The following is a 16,499-nucleotide window of genomic DNA, read 5'->3' as shown; positions in this document are numbered from 1 at the left end:
TCGTAAATACTTCCTCGTAAAATACTCGTAAACTGTTTCTCGTCATTTCCTCGTAAGATTTCCACGTGGAGATTGAATTACTTCGTGTAACCACTTAGGATAATCTGCAAAAATAAAGAGAATGTTAATGAAATACAGATAATGTATGAAAAAAAAGTTTTAGTTAGTACCTGATTCCGCAACCACTTAATGAAGTGTTGATCTTTCCTTTTGTCTACGTCACTTGTGGATATACCAGGAAATGTTTCTTCGACTTGAGAAACAAATAGGCTGTAAAATCACATTTTATAGGAATGAATCTCTCGCAATTATACAATTAATTATACTTATATGTGTTTCGAAGTGTCAATATATGTTACCTTTCAAAATAACGCATCAATGGATCTTCGCAATTGAGTAGAATATAGGTGTGTGCACTATGAGCGTCTTCTTCACTCGACCACCAAACCTCTTTACACTTCCCACCGAGTCGCCCAATCTGGCTAAAGATGTCTGGAACACCAGCAACTGCATATGTTGGCGCAACACCACCATCATCATATCTTCTTGGAGCTCTTCTCCGTGTACGTACTTTTGACGCAAAGTAGTACGATGTGAAGTGAGAAACTTCTTCCGTCAAACTTCCAGCAATTATAGAACCTTCAACTTTGGCTAGGTTCTTTGCTTTTCCCTTCAAATATTTCATGGCTCGCTCATACTGATACATCCATCCGTAATGTACAGGTCCACGAAGCAATGCCTCATATGGGAGGTGGACAGCTAGATGCTCCATGACGTCAAAAAATCCGGGAGGAAATATCTTCTCCAAGTTGCACAATAAGATGGGAATGTTCTCCTGAAGCTGTTCCACAACTTCTTCTTTAAGAGTGCGTGTGCTCAGATCCCTGAAAAATGCTCCAATGCCTTTTATATTCAAAAAAAATTAAACACATTGTTAGTCATATATTATTTTGTAAATTATTGTGATATAATACACTACGTACCTGCAAGTGCTTCATGTACGTTTGTTGGAAGTAGCTCCGCAAATGCAAAGGGCAGTAGTCGTTGCATAAATACATGACAATCATGACTCTTCATCCTAGAGAACTTTTGACCCTTTTCAACACATCTAGAGAGATTCGAAACATACCCATCGGGGAACTTCACTTCTGATGCCACCCAGTTGAACAACACCGACTTTTTTTCTGAAGATAATCTGAATATCGGAACGGGAACTTGTCCATTGCTTTTAATATGTAACTCGCTTCTTGAGCAAATATCCGGCAAGTCCAACCTCGATTTTATGTTGTCTTTTGTCTTCCCTGGGACATTCAATATTGTATTCATGATGTTCTCAAAGAAATTCTTCTCTATATGCATCACATCGAGGTTGTGGCGCAGAAGAAGATCCTTCCAATATGGCAACTCCCAAAATATACTCTTCTTGTGCCAGTTGTGATGAACACCGTAAGAATCTGGCATATTACGAGGGACATGCCAATTACCACCCCAACGAACTGTTTCGTTAGCTCCGTAGTAGTCGATTTGCGCTTCAATTTGTTCTCCAGTTAGATATGGAGGAGGAGTGTCTCTCACAACCCTTTTGTGCCTAAACAAATTCTTGTTTCTTCGGTAAGGATGGCCAATGGGAAGAAATCGACGGTGACAATCAAACCAACTTGTCTTCCTACCATTCTTCAGTTGAAACGCATCTGTCGTTCCATTACAATATGGACAAGCTAATCTCCCATGTGTAGTCCATCCAGACAACATCCCATAGGCAGGGAAATCACTTATGGTCCACAAAAGCATCGCTCGCATCGTAAAATTCGTCTTCGTTGAACAGTCATACGTCCTCACCCCTGTTGACCACAAATCCTTCAACTCTTTTATCAGTGGTTGTAGGAAAACATCCAGGGACCTTTTTGGATGGTTCGGACCAGGTATTAATATGGTCAAGAATAGTAACTCCCGTTGCATGCACATCTCCGGTGGCAGGTTGTATGGAGTAAGAAAGACTGGCCACAATGAATATTGTCTCCCTGACATTCCGAACGGACTAAATCCATCTGTGCATAATCCGAGATACACATTCCGGATATTGCTAGCGAAATCTGGATGTACTTTGTTGAAATGTTTCCAGGCTCTTGCATCTGATGGATGAGTCATCTCACCATCCATCTGAGTATGCTCGGCATGCCATCTCATCTTTCCAGCAGTCTGCTCTGATTGATACAATCTTTTCAATCTGTCTGTAATTGGTAGGTACCACATCCTTTGGTATGGTACCCTATTACGTCCCCGTCCTTGCGGCTTGAATCGTGGCTTCTTGCAGAATCGACATTCTTCTAGCTTCTCATCATCTCCCCAATAGATCATGCAGTTGTCGATGCAAACATCTATCATCTCAGAAGGCAACCCAAGACTATAAACTAGTTTCTGAATCTCATAATAAGAATCAGCAGACACATTGTCTTCCGGCAAATACTCTTTAAACAAGTCCGCCCATTCGTTCATGCAACTTTCAGGTAGATTGTGATCAGTTTTAATATTCATCATTCTAGCAGCTAACGACAATTTAGAGAGACCTTCTCTACAACCACTGTAAAGTGGTTGATTCGCCGCGTTTAACATTTCGTAAAACTTTTTTGCATCTATATTAGGTTCTTCATCTCCATCATGAGCTACGAATGCATCAGCTACCATATCATGAACCCTATCATAATCTACCATCTCCTCTTGCTGGTAACTATGTTCATTATGCAAATGATGATCAACCGGTTCTTTTTCCTGAAAATTGCTATTACTACTACTAGCTTCATTCTGATCATAATTAAAACCTTCTCCATGTTGAAACCATATATAGTAATTTGCCGTGAAACCTCTATTTATTAAATGCTTCCAAACATTTTCACGGTTTGCCAGTTTCGAATTGTTGCATTTCCGACAAGGACAGAACATCTTACCACTTTCTTGGGCGAGCGGTGTTGAATCTGCTTGATGCATAAATGTCTCCAGACCCGCAAGGTATTCTTTCGTCACTCTCCCGTTAGCATCTCTATGCATATACATCCACTTCCGCAACTCGTAAATATTCCCGGAGCCAGCCATTTTTTTTTCTTTCACGTTTTTTGTTGTTGGTGTGTTTAAAATGATGTTTAAACATCCATATTTATAGGAAAATTCGAATCAGGTAGTTGTAATTTTGCTATGAATTTACGACGAAAATTAATTAGGTGGGCAAAAAAAACGTGTAACACCTATAAAGTTGGTGGATTCAAACATTTCCTCGCTAAATACACGTAAACTATTCCCTCGTAAATACCACGCAAAGTTTACGTCGTATTTACGAGGAAATAGTTTTTCCTCGTAAAATACTCGTAAAGTTACATCCACTTTACGACGAAACAGTTTTGTCGTTACGTTACGAGGAAATAACGATGACTTTAGTTTTTCACGTAAATTCGTCGTAAGCTCGACGCAAATGTACGAGGATTGTTTTTCCTCGTTAATTTTCGTCGTTAAGCATGTGTTTTCTTGTAGTGCTAGTGCAACTTTTTCAAGATTTTATCCATTATAAAATGACGTCATTTTGCCTAACATAATGGTTGACTAACGTGGTGTTAGTCAATGTAGGTTTTATGTCCACGGTTGAGAATTTAGGTCTACAATTCAAATTAATTTTTAGTTTAAGTCGTATTTAACACTTATATTTTGTTCGGGTATAAAAAAACATGAACTTTGATCCTTTGGTTTCACTCTCCTTCTCCCATTGTTCTTTTGCTCAACATGAACTTTTCATACATGAACTTTTCATTAACCAACAAGTGAAATACAAATATTAGCCCTCATACAAATTACACCATAGAGATAAAGGAGTGATCTAGTTTCTCCCTTGAACACTCTCCTTCTCCTTCTCCTTCTCCTTCTCCTTCTGGCTTTCGTACTATTGAATTGACCAACATATATTTATTCACAAAAGCTTTCCTTCCCTTTTATGATTTTTTATTCTTCTCTTAGTCTTTTTACCTTTTATTTAAAGGAACAATACAAATATTAGTTCAATTCCCATATATGATTGAGATTTTTTTTTAAAACATTACATACTGATAATATGAATGTTTCCTTGAACACTTCAAAGAAAATCTGTTTCTACATTCTTCAAAAGTAAGCCTTTCTGATCACATAATACTAGTAATACTAGGTAGTAACCCGTGCCTTGCACGGAATGAAACATCTTATAATTTTTTTATATTTTAAATTATGTAGATCATATTTTTGTTTTATGAAATTAAGATTTTTTATGGTACAATTAGTTAGGTTAAATTGACTGACATTTGATGAACAAATACAAATTTCTAATATCACAATTTACTTAAAAATATTTATCAACTATTTTTATGTTAAAAATTATGTAGAATATAGTTTAAGTTTTAGGATTACATGTTTTAAGTTAAATTAAACTGGGGTTAAAATAAGAGTTTGATGAAATAATGCAACTACATATTCAAATGAATGGTTTAAGCTGATGACACTTCGGCATATTTCGTTTGTGATTACCATCTTAACTAATCTCAACTTTAAGCAATTGCAGTAATTAAGTTAATTAATAGTTTGAACTTTACAGCCGAAGATAATTAAATAGTTTGAAATTCATGATACACAATAATCAGATTAACCTTCTAGCTCAATCAAGTCATGGGGGGAATTTGTGAACCAATATTTTACTTTATTTTGATCATATTTTTCTTTTTTGTCTTTTTTTCTGAAAGTTTTTTCTTCTGTTGTCTTGCATAGATAAATAGCTAAATCGGAAAAACTGATATGTTACTTCGTTTAGATTTAAAACTTAATTTTGGTTGTTGTAGTGACCATCATATTCATGTTCCTCTCTTCTTGTCAACTTGATCACTTTCTCATACAATATATTTTAAAAAAATGCATGAATGAAGAACCAATTAGTGAAGATACAAACTGAAAATAAACCAAAGAACAAACCGTACCACAATCTGTAAACTATTGACCTATCTATTCATGTAAGAAGAAATCAATTATCTAAAATAAATACAACAGCAACAATCTAACTGTCGACATTAATATTCTTCTCAAAACTGATCTAGAACCGTGATCATCACAGCAGCACCGGAGTTGCCACTCCCAGTGTCTCCTCGTTGTTGAATAGACGGTGTTGGAGTTCTAGAGCCTTTGAAGTTAGGATTTGGACCATACATGAACTCCTTCTACATCATTGGTCGTCAAATCAACCTTACGTCGCCCAGTCGTGATGGTTGGAAACAATGATAAGAGTTGAACCGAAAATGACTTAACCCTAGAAGATGTCCTATCTCATGAACAGCCATTGATTCAAGATCAAATCCGCTCTCTCCGATGGAAACCCGTCGCCACAAATCAACTGGAGACTATCCAGTTCTCGGTGCTGTCTAGGTGGAAATGTCCATTTGGGGCGAGAACGCATGCGCTAACGTTCCCATATAATCATCAAACGGTTCACCGTTTGCATGATCTCCAGTATAGAATCCGAAGCTGATATCGGAGGTCGAGAAACTTTCAACGTGTCTGAAAATGCTCATATACCAAAACTCTTTATGTTCACGTGAGATGAAAATTTGGAAACATATTTTGTTAATTATGCGATTTTGGTTTGAGAAGCTCTGTGCAAGCGACACATCACCCTTCTAATATTGGAATGCTTGTGAAGATGCCATGTGTCAAAAACTATGTGAACCATTTATTACAAATGTTTCTCAAGGGATTCTAAATAAGCGGACGAAACCGCACCGGACAAGCGAGCGTTTGGGCCAACGCCGTTAACTCTTTAAGAAAGACAGACATGCACCAACACTACAAACTGTTTTTCTTGAAAGAAATAGTTCCCACAAAATTCAGATAGCTTAGGATACAAGTAACTAATCTTAACTATGGAAAGGCTTGTATGCCTTGACACTATTTATCAAGCCGACGATGGATCCTATTGCAGCTAGGAGCGAAACAATCAAACAAACCAATACAAGGAGTTTCAACGCATTCCATTTCATAGAATACTTCTTAACCTTTCTCTGCGAGATGTGCATCTCCACTGGGAAGTAAACTGTTAGCGGCCAGAACGCTGTTGCTCCGATAAGGCCCAAGATCGAGTTGAAGAAGGGGAATATCACTGCAACAAATGTTGTCAAAATCACATATGCTGTCCTCCACACCAGTCTGAAGAAGTTGATGCGCCATTTTCCGAGGAATGGTATGTTTATCGAATGTTCTTTGTTGATGAAATTGTTTTCTGGCCATGCTTTGTTGCATTTGTTCTCAACAAGTTGGAAAATTGGTTGTGCAAACACCTGCCCATTTTTAAAAACATCATCAATATGTTTACTTTCATCTTGAGAATTATGTAACTTCAAAGTTGTTTTTAGTAGGCACTAGGTCAGAGACCCACCTGATAGGCTGCGATTAGGTGGAGGACGATGCAAGCATTGGCAAAGTTGATGAGCCAGTAAGGTTCATAAAAACCAAAGTCAGTAAGGAAGTCTCCGGGGGCTCGGTTTCCAAATGCAGCATATCCCATGCAGCCACATAAGATGTAGAAAACAGTTGTCGTTGAGACTCCGGCGAGTGTTGCTTTTTTCATGACTTTGTTTTCTGGTGGGCTTGATCTCAATGTATCCTACAAAAGATAAAGAATAAGATACATGAGATTCATTCTTCTATAATAATAATAAAAATCAAATAAAAAGCAACAGTTAAAAATTGCTAGCTAGAATCACTATTTTGATGATGACCACCAAAACATCTATAGGAAAAAAAAAAGAATGCATACCTGAATCTCAACGAGAATAGTGGAAAAAGAGTATGAAAATGCAATGTCTCCAGTTGCTTGAAACGCCTTCCATATTTTGTCAGATGCGGTCACGTCCACTCCAACCACCGTGCCCGTCACACCCGTCTTACCAACCTTTCCACCTTATATTTCATGCGCCATTAGTTAGAAAATTCATATGCTTATCATATGCCTACATTAATGAATGTATCAAGATATTTGCCTAGTGTTTTGAAATTGCTTGAGCCTATTATACAGAAGTAGACAAAAACACAAGATATGGAGAGAAAAACGTACTTGCCACAACGGCAATGGCTAAACCAATTCCGATAGACGCATAAGAGAATGACATAACGGCGGCGATAATGGAGAGAAAAGAGAGCTTGTGAAAATTAGGAAGCTGACTAAGAAAAATCTCCACGACCCCGAAGGCCGCCATGAATGGATAATTTGGGATGGAACATTTCGCACCATGTCCTTTTTTATGAAAACAAGTTGCTTTCCAAATCGCTCTAACCGACGCAACAGAAAACAACATGTTAGTCACCATCACAAAATTATAATCGAAGGAGGTTACAAGTTGTGAAACAACTTACACTAAACTTATAGAGGCAGTGATGGTGTAACCAATAGTGATCCCTACGAGACACCCGTATTGTGCCAGTCCACATAACTGCACTTTCCTACCACCTGTTGTTTTTACATCAAAAAACTATTTCCATTATTCAAATTTAAGGGATCTAAACCAAACCGGTTGGCAGCATTACGAGTATATCCTCATTAGACAAGACAATTTCTCGACTACGCTTCTGGAATAGAACAAAAAAACAAATCTCACACAGAAAACCAAACAATCTTAGTTAACAAGTTTGCCTACCACATGTAGTCTTTGTTGTCATCTATTAAATTAAATATAAATTTGCATTAGTTCTTACACAAAGCCGCTAAAGGTATAATTCCTTTCCAGAACCACGAGCCGGCTTGATACAAGATACAACCCGGAGACAAACGATGGAACTAAAACAGACTGGACAAACTTAAGAAAACAGAAGAGTGAAGAAAAGGCTAAAAACATACTGGAAATTAAGCATTAACTACAAGAATGATGAAGATAATCGAGCCGAAAGCATAATTGAGGGGAAAAGCGAAATAGGCCTATCTTATTAGAGTTCTATATATATTTTTTAAATAAAGTTCATTATTCTTCCATTTCAAAAGCATAGTACACGTACTCTTAAGGATAAAATAGACTAGATCTTTCAAAGCTAGTGAAATATACCATTTTGTTTATATTTCGTGGTTAAAACATACCAACGTAGTCGTTGACAGTAAAAAAGAGACATACAATACGTACCAAGGTAAGATCGGACGACGTCCATGTACGTATAGTTGCGAGCTCCTGCGTCCGATCTATAACAGTCGGCGAGCATAGTGGATGTGTAGTAATTGACGATGGCAAAAGTTACAAGAATCAGTGTTCCTGCCACCCAACCAAGCTGTGCTATAGCCCAGGCCAACGACAACACTCCGGAACCTATCACCGCCGTGATTATGTGCGCACTCGCCGTCATCAACGTCCCCGTTCTCTTCTCCCGACCATCATCGTCGACGTTGGCGTCAGCGGATTCCACCGCAGAGGGATTATGCACCGCGTCAAAGCTTTTCATTTTGAGAGGAGAAACAGAGGATGAGAGAAAAGATTTACAAGCAGAATCAAAGAAGAGTAAATGACATTAATGTTATATACACAAACAAACGTCAATGGTTATGATATTTTGGAGATTCTCTTACCTCTTTTGGCATGCGTCAGATAAAGTAAAAAAAAAATGTAAAGTCAATTCGTTCTTTAAAAAAAATCAAATGTATCATTTTTCATAATCTTAATGGTGAATTTTGTTATCCACGCCGAGATTTTATTTCATTTATTTCCTTTAAATTTTACTGGTTAGACTTTATTTTATTCTCATCGTTTTGAATAGAAAGTCAATATTCAATTCAGTAATGGATTTAGGAGATTAAGGCTGACTGGGACATTTTGAGGAATAAATAATTGTTGACTTTGAACAAACAAACACAAGATCTAGGCACAACTACCTAACGAATAGGACTGAGATCAGATATCCGGGTTTTTGGAAGTATTTGTGATTTGCATCGTATGTCGGATATCTAATTTTTCAATTTTTTTAGATTCAAAAAAATACGGACATCCGGAAAAACGGATATCCGAAAAATAAATAGATATTTACAGATATTTACGAATAATCTTGAAAATTCGATACAAATTTGTTTTATAAAATATTTTTTTGCACGATATATAAAATAAAAATTAAAAAATATTGTAACTACATATTTTGTAAATTTTAAACCTAGTTAACAATTATAATAAGACAAAACTTAAGAAAAAAAGTTATAATTGTCATAAGTTTTTTCTCTTTTTTTAATGTAATACTTTAGTATCAATAATAATAATGTTAATAGAATTTTTCAAATCATATGTTAGAATAATAATTATATTTATTTATACATTTAAAACAGTAAATATAATTAAGATATACATATATTTATACTTTGTCGGATCGGAGCGGATATTCGCTTCTCAAATTTTTAATATTTGTGATTTGCTTCGATTTAACGCTTATTGATTTTTAGTATTTGCTTTGCTTCGAAAGTTTATAAATAGCCAGAATTTTCGGATCGAATCGAAACGGATAACGAATCGAATCAAATTTAACGGATAAAATGTCCAGCCCTAGTGACTAACACATCAACCCTATGTATATGGAATTTAGGATTTAAGAGACACATGCAAATAGAGAGAGAGAGAGAGAGTTTATATTGCTGATTTTTAATACGAATTCTTCTTAGTTCTAGATGTTTTAAGATATTTTAATAATCCATAAAACATTCAATTTTAAACGAGTAACATAAAATTATCTCTAATGGATCATTCCATTTTTTTCTTCAAAATAGATTAATTCTATATTAGAATTGGATTTTATTCTATTATTACTTTATTCTAGATTAAAAATAAAGTAATTAACAACATATAAATGATCTAATTTATAAATAGAGTTAACTAGGCATGAGACTTATTATCCGAGATCCGGATTCGATCCAAGATCCGCTCCGAAAATAGTATATCCGGGGTATATGGATCCGAATCTGGATAGTAAAATCTTGGATCCGTCCAAGCCGAATCCGGATCCGGATATCTTAATTTTTAGGTCCGGATCCGGATCCGTATTTTTAAAACACATTAAAATTTTAAATTTCATTAATATTTATATTTTATATATTAATATTTATACATAAATTAATGGGCAATTATCTCAAATAGCCTTTTTAAGTTTTTGTCACAGAAATAGCCCCAAAAAATTATTTTTACGGATCCAGATCCGGATCCAAATCCGAATATCCGCGGGTAATAGAATATAGAGACGGATATCCGAGATATGGATATTCGGAAACCACGAATCCGGATCCGGATATTAAATCCACGGATCTGACGCATCCGGGTACCCTAAATTTTCCGGATATCCGGATCCGTCCCAGGCCTAGAGTTAACCAAATTTTTTACTCGAGATTTCTTAACACAAATTTTTACTTAGTTTTTTTTTTTTTGTTCACCAAATTTTTACTCTAGTCATAGTGTGAAAAATAGAATAGAGTTGAAACTCTTTACCTCAAACTATACTTTAAAAAATAGAATGATGTGAAAATAAACATATAGAGCCAAAAAGACAATAAGGTGATGTGAGTGCCTCCATATGTTAAGGCGTCTTGGATGTTAAATGGACTCGGCCAAAGAAGTAGGCAAACTAAGACGCTTGACATCCAAAAGCCATTTCAAAGTAGAGGATTTAGCAGGTGTGGAGAGTACACGCAGCTGTGGATCGAATAGTACAGTGAATGAAATTTTTTTAGATCTAAGGTCTAGATCCTTTGGTTTCATACTCTCCTCCTTTTTTGTCATGTGTAGGCTATTGACTTGACCTTAAGTTTTCCTCCTTTTTTTCAAAATTTTGGTTTTCTATTAGACTTTTACTTCTTTTTTTTTCAATATAATGGAACAATACAAAATATTAGTTCCAATATAGGATTGAATTTTTTTTATAAAAACATTACTATATGAATGTTTCCTTGAACACTTCAAAGTAAATCTGCTCTCATAAGGCCATAATACCAATGTTCTAAAAACCGGATAAGCAAGCGTGCAAGTCAACGCCGTTAACTATATAAGATACACAAAATAGACATGCACAACAATATGTAGCGGTAGTTACTACCAACTGTTTTGTCTTGAACGAAGTAGTCACCACAAAATTCAGATAGCTTAGGTTACAAGTAACTAATCTTAACTGTGGAAATGCTTGTATGCCTTGACACTTTTTATCAAGCCGACGATGGACCCTATTGCGGCTAGGAGGGTAACAATCAAACAAACAGATACAAGGAGTTTCAACCCGATCCATCTCATAGAATACTTCTTAATCTTTCTCTGCGAGATGTGCATCTCCACCGGGAAGTAAACTGTTAGCGGCCAGAATGCGGCCGCCCCGATAAGGCCCAAGATCGAGTTGAAGAAGGGGAATATCATTGCTACAACTGTTGTCAAAATCACATAAGCTGTCCTCCACACCAGTCTGAAGAAGTTGACGCGACATTTTCCTAGGAATGGTATGTTCATCGAATGTTCTATGGTGATGAAATTGCTTTCTGGCCATGCTTTGTTGCATTTATTCTCAACAAATTGGAATATTGGTTGTGCAAAAACCTGCCCATTTTAAAGACATCATCAATATGTTTGTTTTCAACTTCAAACATAGGTAACTTCAAAGTTGTTAGTAGTAGGTACTAATTATTTCTGTATAATCGAGCAATCCTTGATCTGAGACTCTAGCTATATTCTTATGAGTTACCTGATAGGCTGCTATTAGGTGAAGGACGATGCAAGCATTGGCATAATCGATGAGCCAGTAAGGTTCATAAAAAAATTCTGTAAGGAAGTCTCCAGGGGCTTTGTTTCCAAATGCGGCGTATCCGATGCAGCCACACAACATGTAGAAAAAAGTTGTAGTTGAGACTCCGGCAAGGCTTGCTTTCTTCATGACTTTGTTCTCTGGCGGGCTTGATCTCAATGTATCCTAAAAAAACAAAGAAAGAAAACATATGAGATTCACCGTTTTTTTAAGAGCTTAACGTATGAACCGCGGTTGAAGGCTAATTATTATTTAAAGTGAAACTTATATTATTCTGTGTCAAATTCAAGATATATATATTCTCTTGATAAGAATCATAAGACCATCATCAAAAGTTATTAACCCAACCAACATATATATCATATGATTTTAAAACTTAAATGCAAATAAAAAGCAATAATTATAATAATAATAAATTGCCACACTATTTTGATGATGACCCCCAAAACATCTATAGAAGAAAGAATGCATGCCTGAATCTCAACGAGAATACTGGAATAAGCGTATGAAAAGGCGATGTCTCCAGTCGCTTGAAACGACTTCCATATTTTGTCAGACGCGGTTACGTCCACTCCAGCCACCGTGCCTGTCACCCCCGTCTTACCAACCTTCCCACCTTTCATATCACACCTTTTTAGTTAGAAAATTCACATGCATATATCATCTTACAAATCTGTGAGAATCCTACAATATATTAGGCTTAGATCGAGATGCGTTTCTACCTAAACAAACTTTTTGTATGTACGATCGAGGGCGTTTAAAAAGATGGACAACTAATGCATTCGAACAAGTCAACCCAGTTTATAATCAGTTTTGAATATATATGTGTATAGACTTATCTCAGAGAGAAAAACGTACTTGCCAAGATATTTGCATAGGGTTTTGAAATTGCGTGAGCATGTTCGACAAATGTATATTTTAAAGACAAAAAGATAAGATAGGGAGAGAAAAGCGTACTTGCCACAACGGCCATGGCTAAACCAATTCCGATAGACGCATAAGAAAAGGACATAACGGTAGCGATAATAGACAGAAAAGAGAGCTTGTGAAAGCTAGGAATCTGACTAAGAATAATCTCCACGATCCCGAAGGCCGCCATGAATGGATAATTTGGCATGGAACATTTAGCACCATGTCCTTTGTCATGAAAACAATTTGCTTTCCCAATCGCTCTAGCCAACACGACATATTAACCAAGACTTAATTTTTTCTTCACAAAACGTTAGTAACCATAACCAGTACCGGCCCTGAGGGGAAGCGGTAGAAGCAACGGCGTCCGGCCCTCAAATTCTTAAATTATTTTCGGCCGTAAATCTTGTTAGGTGGCCTTGGTGCAGCGGCTATGGGTAAGTGCACTTTAACATTTTTTTGGACCAAGGCTGGGTTCAACCCCTTCGCATATGTACTTTTTTATTTTGGTTATTAACGATTGTTCATTTGTGTGAAGTATATTTTTAATGCTTTTCTATAAATAAGGAAATAAAAATATTTTTGATAAGGAAGCTAATGATAAAGGAAATAAATAAATTATCTAATGCAGTAGAATAAAAGAATAAAAGAATAAAAAAGAACACAAATTAAAACTTAATTGATGTAGTGTTCATTATCATTAGGCATGTCATCTTCTTCCTCCTATTAGTGATGAGTCTCTAATTATTTAGCATCAATCTAAATTTCCTATCATTCTATTCCAAATCAAACTCATCTTCCTCTTAATCATTGATTTCTCCAAGTTGAGTTTCAAAAAATTTCCATCATCATCATCAATGCAGCCAGATTTATTAAATATTAACCAAATATAATCATATTTACGTGTTATTTTTCATTCGTTGTATCTTACTAATTTTGCATAACAATGTATTTATTAATTTACAAACACCTTTTTGTAACTTAGTGTCTTCAAAAAGAATAAAAAAGAAGAAGAGAGATGCACAAAAATAAGAGAAAAGAAGAGAACAAACGATAACAAATTTAATGGCTGATTCCATGTTAAGGTACCTTCTACACTTGATGAATCTGTAGAGAAACATATTAATAAAGTAGTGAAAATTAAATGGTTTGACAGTCATATCGATTAAAAAGAGAATCATGACTACAAGAATGGACAACACAAATTTAGTGAATGATTTTGCTAATAAGAATGTACGAAGAATTATTTTTGAAAACTAATGTATTTTTATCTTTTTAGTATTTGAATATATATTTTCTGACACTGATTTTTTTTTAATATTCAAACTCTTTTAATTGATCATACGGAAAGCAGCCCATTTTTTTCTTTCGCTTCCGGTCTTCCAAAACTCCAGACCGGCACTGACCATAACGTAATCGAAAATAAGTTACAAGTTGCAACTTACACTAAGCTTATGGATGCAGTGATGGTGTAACCAATAGTGACCCCTACGAAACACCCGTATTGTGCCAGTCCACATAACTGCACTTTCCTACCACCTGTTTTTTTTAAAATCAAATTATATTAAAACAACCAGAAACAGAAATAAAAAATTTTGATTACAACTTTTGACTCGGAAAAAATCTCCAAAATCAAACTAATCCTAACTAACTTCATTCGGTTTTAGTAATCTTTAGTTATTTACAACTAAAATAAAGTAAATCTTTCAAAGCCAATGAACTATATACCATGTTGTTTATATTTTCAAACATGCCAAACATTAATAAATGACATACCAAGGTAAGCTCGGACGACGTCCATGTAAGTACAATTGCGTGTTCCGGTGTCGGACCGATAACAATCAGCGAGCATAGTGGATGTGTAGTAATTGATGACTGCAAAAGTTACAAGAATCACTATTCCTGCCACCCAACCAAGTTGTGCTATAGCCCAAGCCAACGACAACACTCCTGAGCCTACCACCGCCGTGATTATGTGCGCACTCGCCGTCACCAACGTCCCCGTTCGCTTCTCCCGACCATCATCGTCGAAGTTGTTCCCGGTAGCGTCACCGGATTCCACCGTGTCAAAGCTCTTCATTTTGAGAGGAGAAACCGAGGAAGAGAGAAGATAGTTACAAGCTGAATTAAAGAAGTGTAAATGATACTTGTGTCATATACACAAACAAGCGTCAATGTGTATGGCACGGGTCAGAAAAAAATAATTACAGTGCATGTTACAAAAGCAAATACATTCAATATTGCGACTCTGCATTTGTCACGTAAATCACTCACATTTGCCGATAAAGAAGAAAAAAGGTAAAAGTCAACTCCTCCTTTTTTAGCAACTAGATAAAATCAAATGTATAATTTTTGCTTTTCTTCTTGGTGAATTTGTTATATACACCAAGAAGATTTTGTGTTACAAAAAAAAGAAGAAAAAATACACCAAGAGGATTTCATTTCATTTATTTCCTTTGCATTTACTGGTTAGAGTCCCATATTTTATTCTCATCGTTTTGATAATACATGGATTTCCTTCGATCAAAAGAATTCTTAAACTAAAAGTCATTATTCAATTCATTAATGGTTTTAAGAGAGTAAGGCTGACTTAGACACTACCGCGTGTGTTGGATTTAACTTGCGTTCAATGTAAATTTATAAATCATTTTATAAAATGTCCATTTATATTTTTATGTTTTGTAAAATATATTTAGAGTAGAATATATTATATTATAATATAGATGTTTGATAATAATTTTTATCTGTACATAATATTATATTTATAATTTTATAATTTGATGCAATTGGATGTAATTGTAATATTCATATATTAACCTATTGATTTTTTGTTTATTTATTTAAAAATGATTTAATTTTTTACAGTAGGTTTTTATTAATTATTATTAATTTTATGATATTTGGTTTTCTTGAAAATTGTATTGCAGCAGATTAATATATATTATATATTACAGTTTGTGTATTTATTTTCAGCAAAAAAGAAATAACAATTCATTGTAATTAATAAATTTAAATTTTTTATTTTAAGTGAAGTGGCAGATTTGTAAATAAGAAAGAAATGCAATAACTAAATATGTAAATAAAAAGAAATATTTAATGTGCTATCTGTGTTTCCAAACAATTCTCATTTAATCTGTTATTCAAGTTTCCAAACGACAGAATCTGTAAATGAGAAAGAAATACAATGACTAAATATGTAAATAAAAAAATTATTTAATATGCTATCTTTGTTTACAAACAACTTTCATTTAATCTACTATCAAAGTTTCCAAACAGTACCAAAAGGTATTTCGGTTTTAATAATATAGACTAGATCTCGATCCGCGCGGATTTTTGTTTTCATTTATTTTTATATAAATATTTTGTTTTCAATCCTAAATTGGTATATATTATAATATATATGTGTCTATCAATTTTTAAAACATCTATCAATTTTTAAAACATAATAAGTTTACTGTATATTTTTTTCATTGAATAGATTCTTTCAAACTTTACATGTATTTGTATCTTCTTCTATATATATATTTTCGGATTATTATTTCATTATTTAAATCATAACTATATATATAAAGATTAGTAAAATATTATTTTATTGTCATATTCAAAGATATTGTAACATTTCACAAATTTATAAAGTTTTTAAAAAATTAAACTTTTCGTTTCATAGATTTATATTATCGAGTAAATAATTAAACATTTAGTTTCTGTTTAATTTTTAAAATAAACTATATAGTTTAATTTTAAAAATAAACTATATAGTTTAAAAATTATTTTCATTGGTTTAAGGTAGTAAAGATTAA

The 16,499-nt window shown here is 34.5% G+C and overlaps 2 protein-coding genes across 2 annotated transcripts; both read right to left on the bottom strand.

The window, feature by feature from the left end:
• Positions 1-5,757: 5,757 nt before the first annotated feature.
• Positions 5,758-8,699, bottom strand: LOC106399830 (amino acid permease 8-like). Its single transcript, XM_013840280.3, has 6 exons — positions 8,166-8,699; positions 7,408-7,501; positions 7,109-7,323; positions 6,812-6,954; positions 6,431-6,658; positions 5,758-6,332 (listed from the first exon to the last, which is right to left on the bottom strand). The coding sequence occupies exons 1-6, from the start codon at positions 8,476-8,478 to the stop codon at positions 5,913-5,915; spliced, it is 1,413 nt and encodes a 470-aa protein (XP_013695734.2). The 5' UTR covers positions 8,479-8,699; the 3' UTR covers positions 5,758-5,912.
• A 2,316-nt stretch (positions 8,700-11,015) lies between these two features.
• LOC106399760 (amino acid permease 8-like) lies at positions 11,016-14,837 on the bottom strand. The gene is made up of 6 exons (XM_013840214.3): positions 14,476-14,837; positions 14,145-14,238; positions 12,748-12,962; positions 12,264-12,406; positions 11,731-11,955; positions 11,016-11,585 (listed from the first exon to the last, which is right to left on the bottom strand). Exons 1-6 carry the CDS (start codon positions 14,777-14,779, stop codon positions 11,166-11,168), a joined length of 1,401 nt encoding a protein of 466 aa, XP_013695668.2. The 5' UTR covers positions 14,780-14,837; the 3' UTR covers positions 11,016-11,165.
• Positions 14,838-16,499: the final 1,662 nt, after the last annotated feature.

The sequence above is a fragment of the Brassica napus genome, chromosome C5, assembly GCF_020379485.1.
Source record: "Brassica napus cultivar Da-Ae chromosome C5, Da-Ae, whole genome shotgun sequence".
NCBI lineage: Eukaryota > Viridiplantae > Streptophyta > Magnoliopsida > Brassicales > Brassicaceae > Brassica > Brassica napus.
Note: the sequence above shows the minus strand (reverse complement) of the source record. Positions and strands in the feature narration are given on the sequence as shown.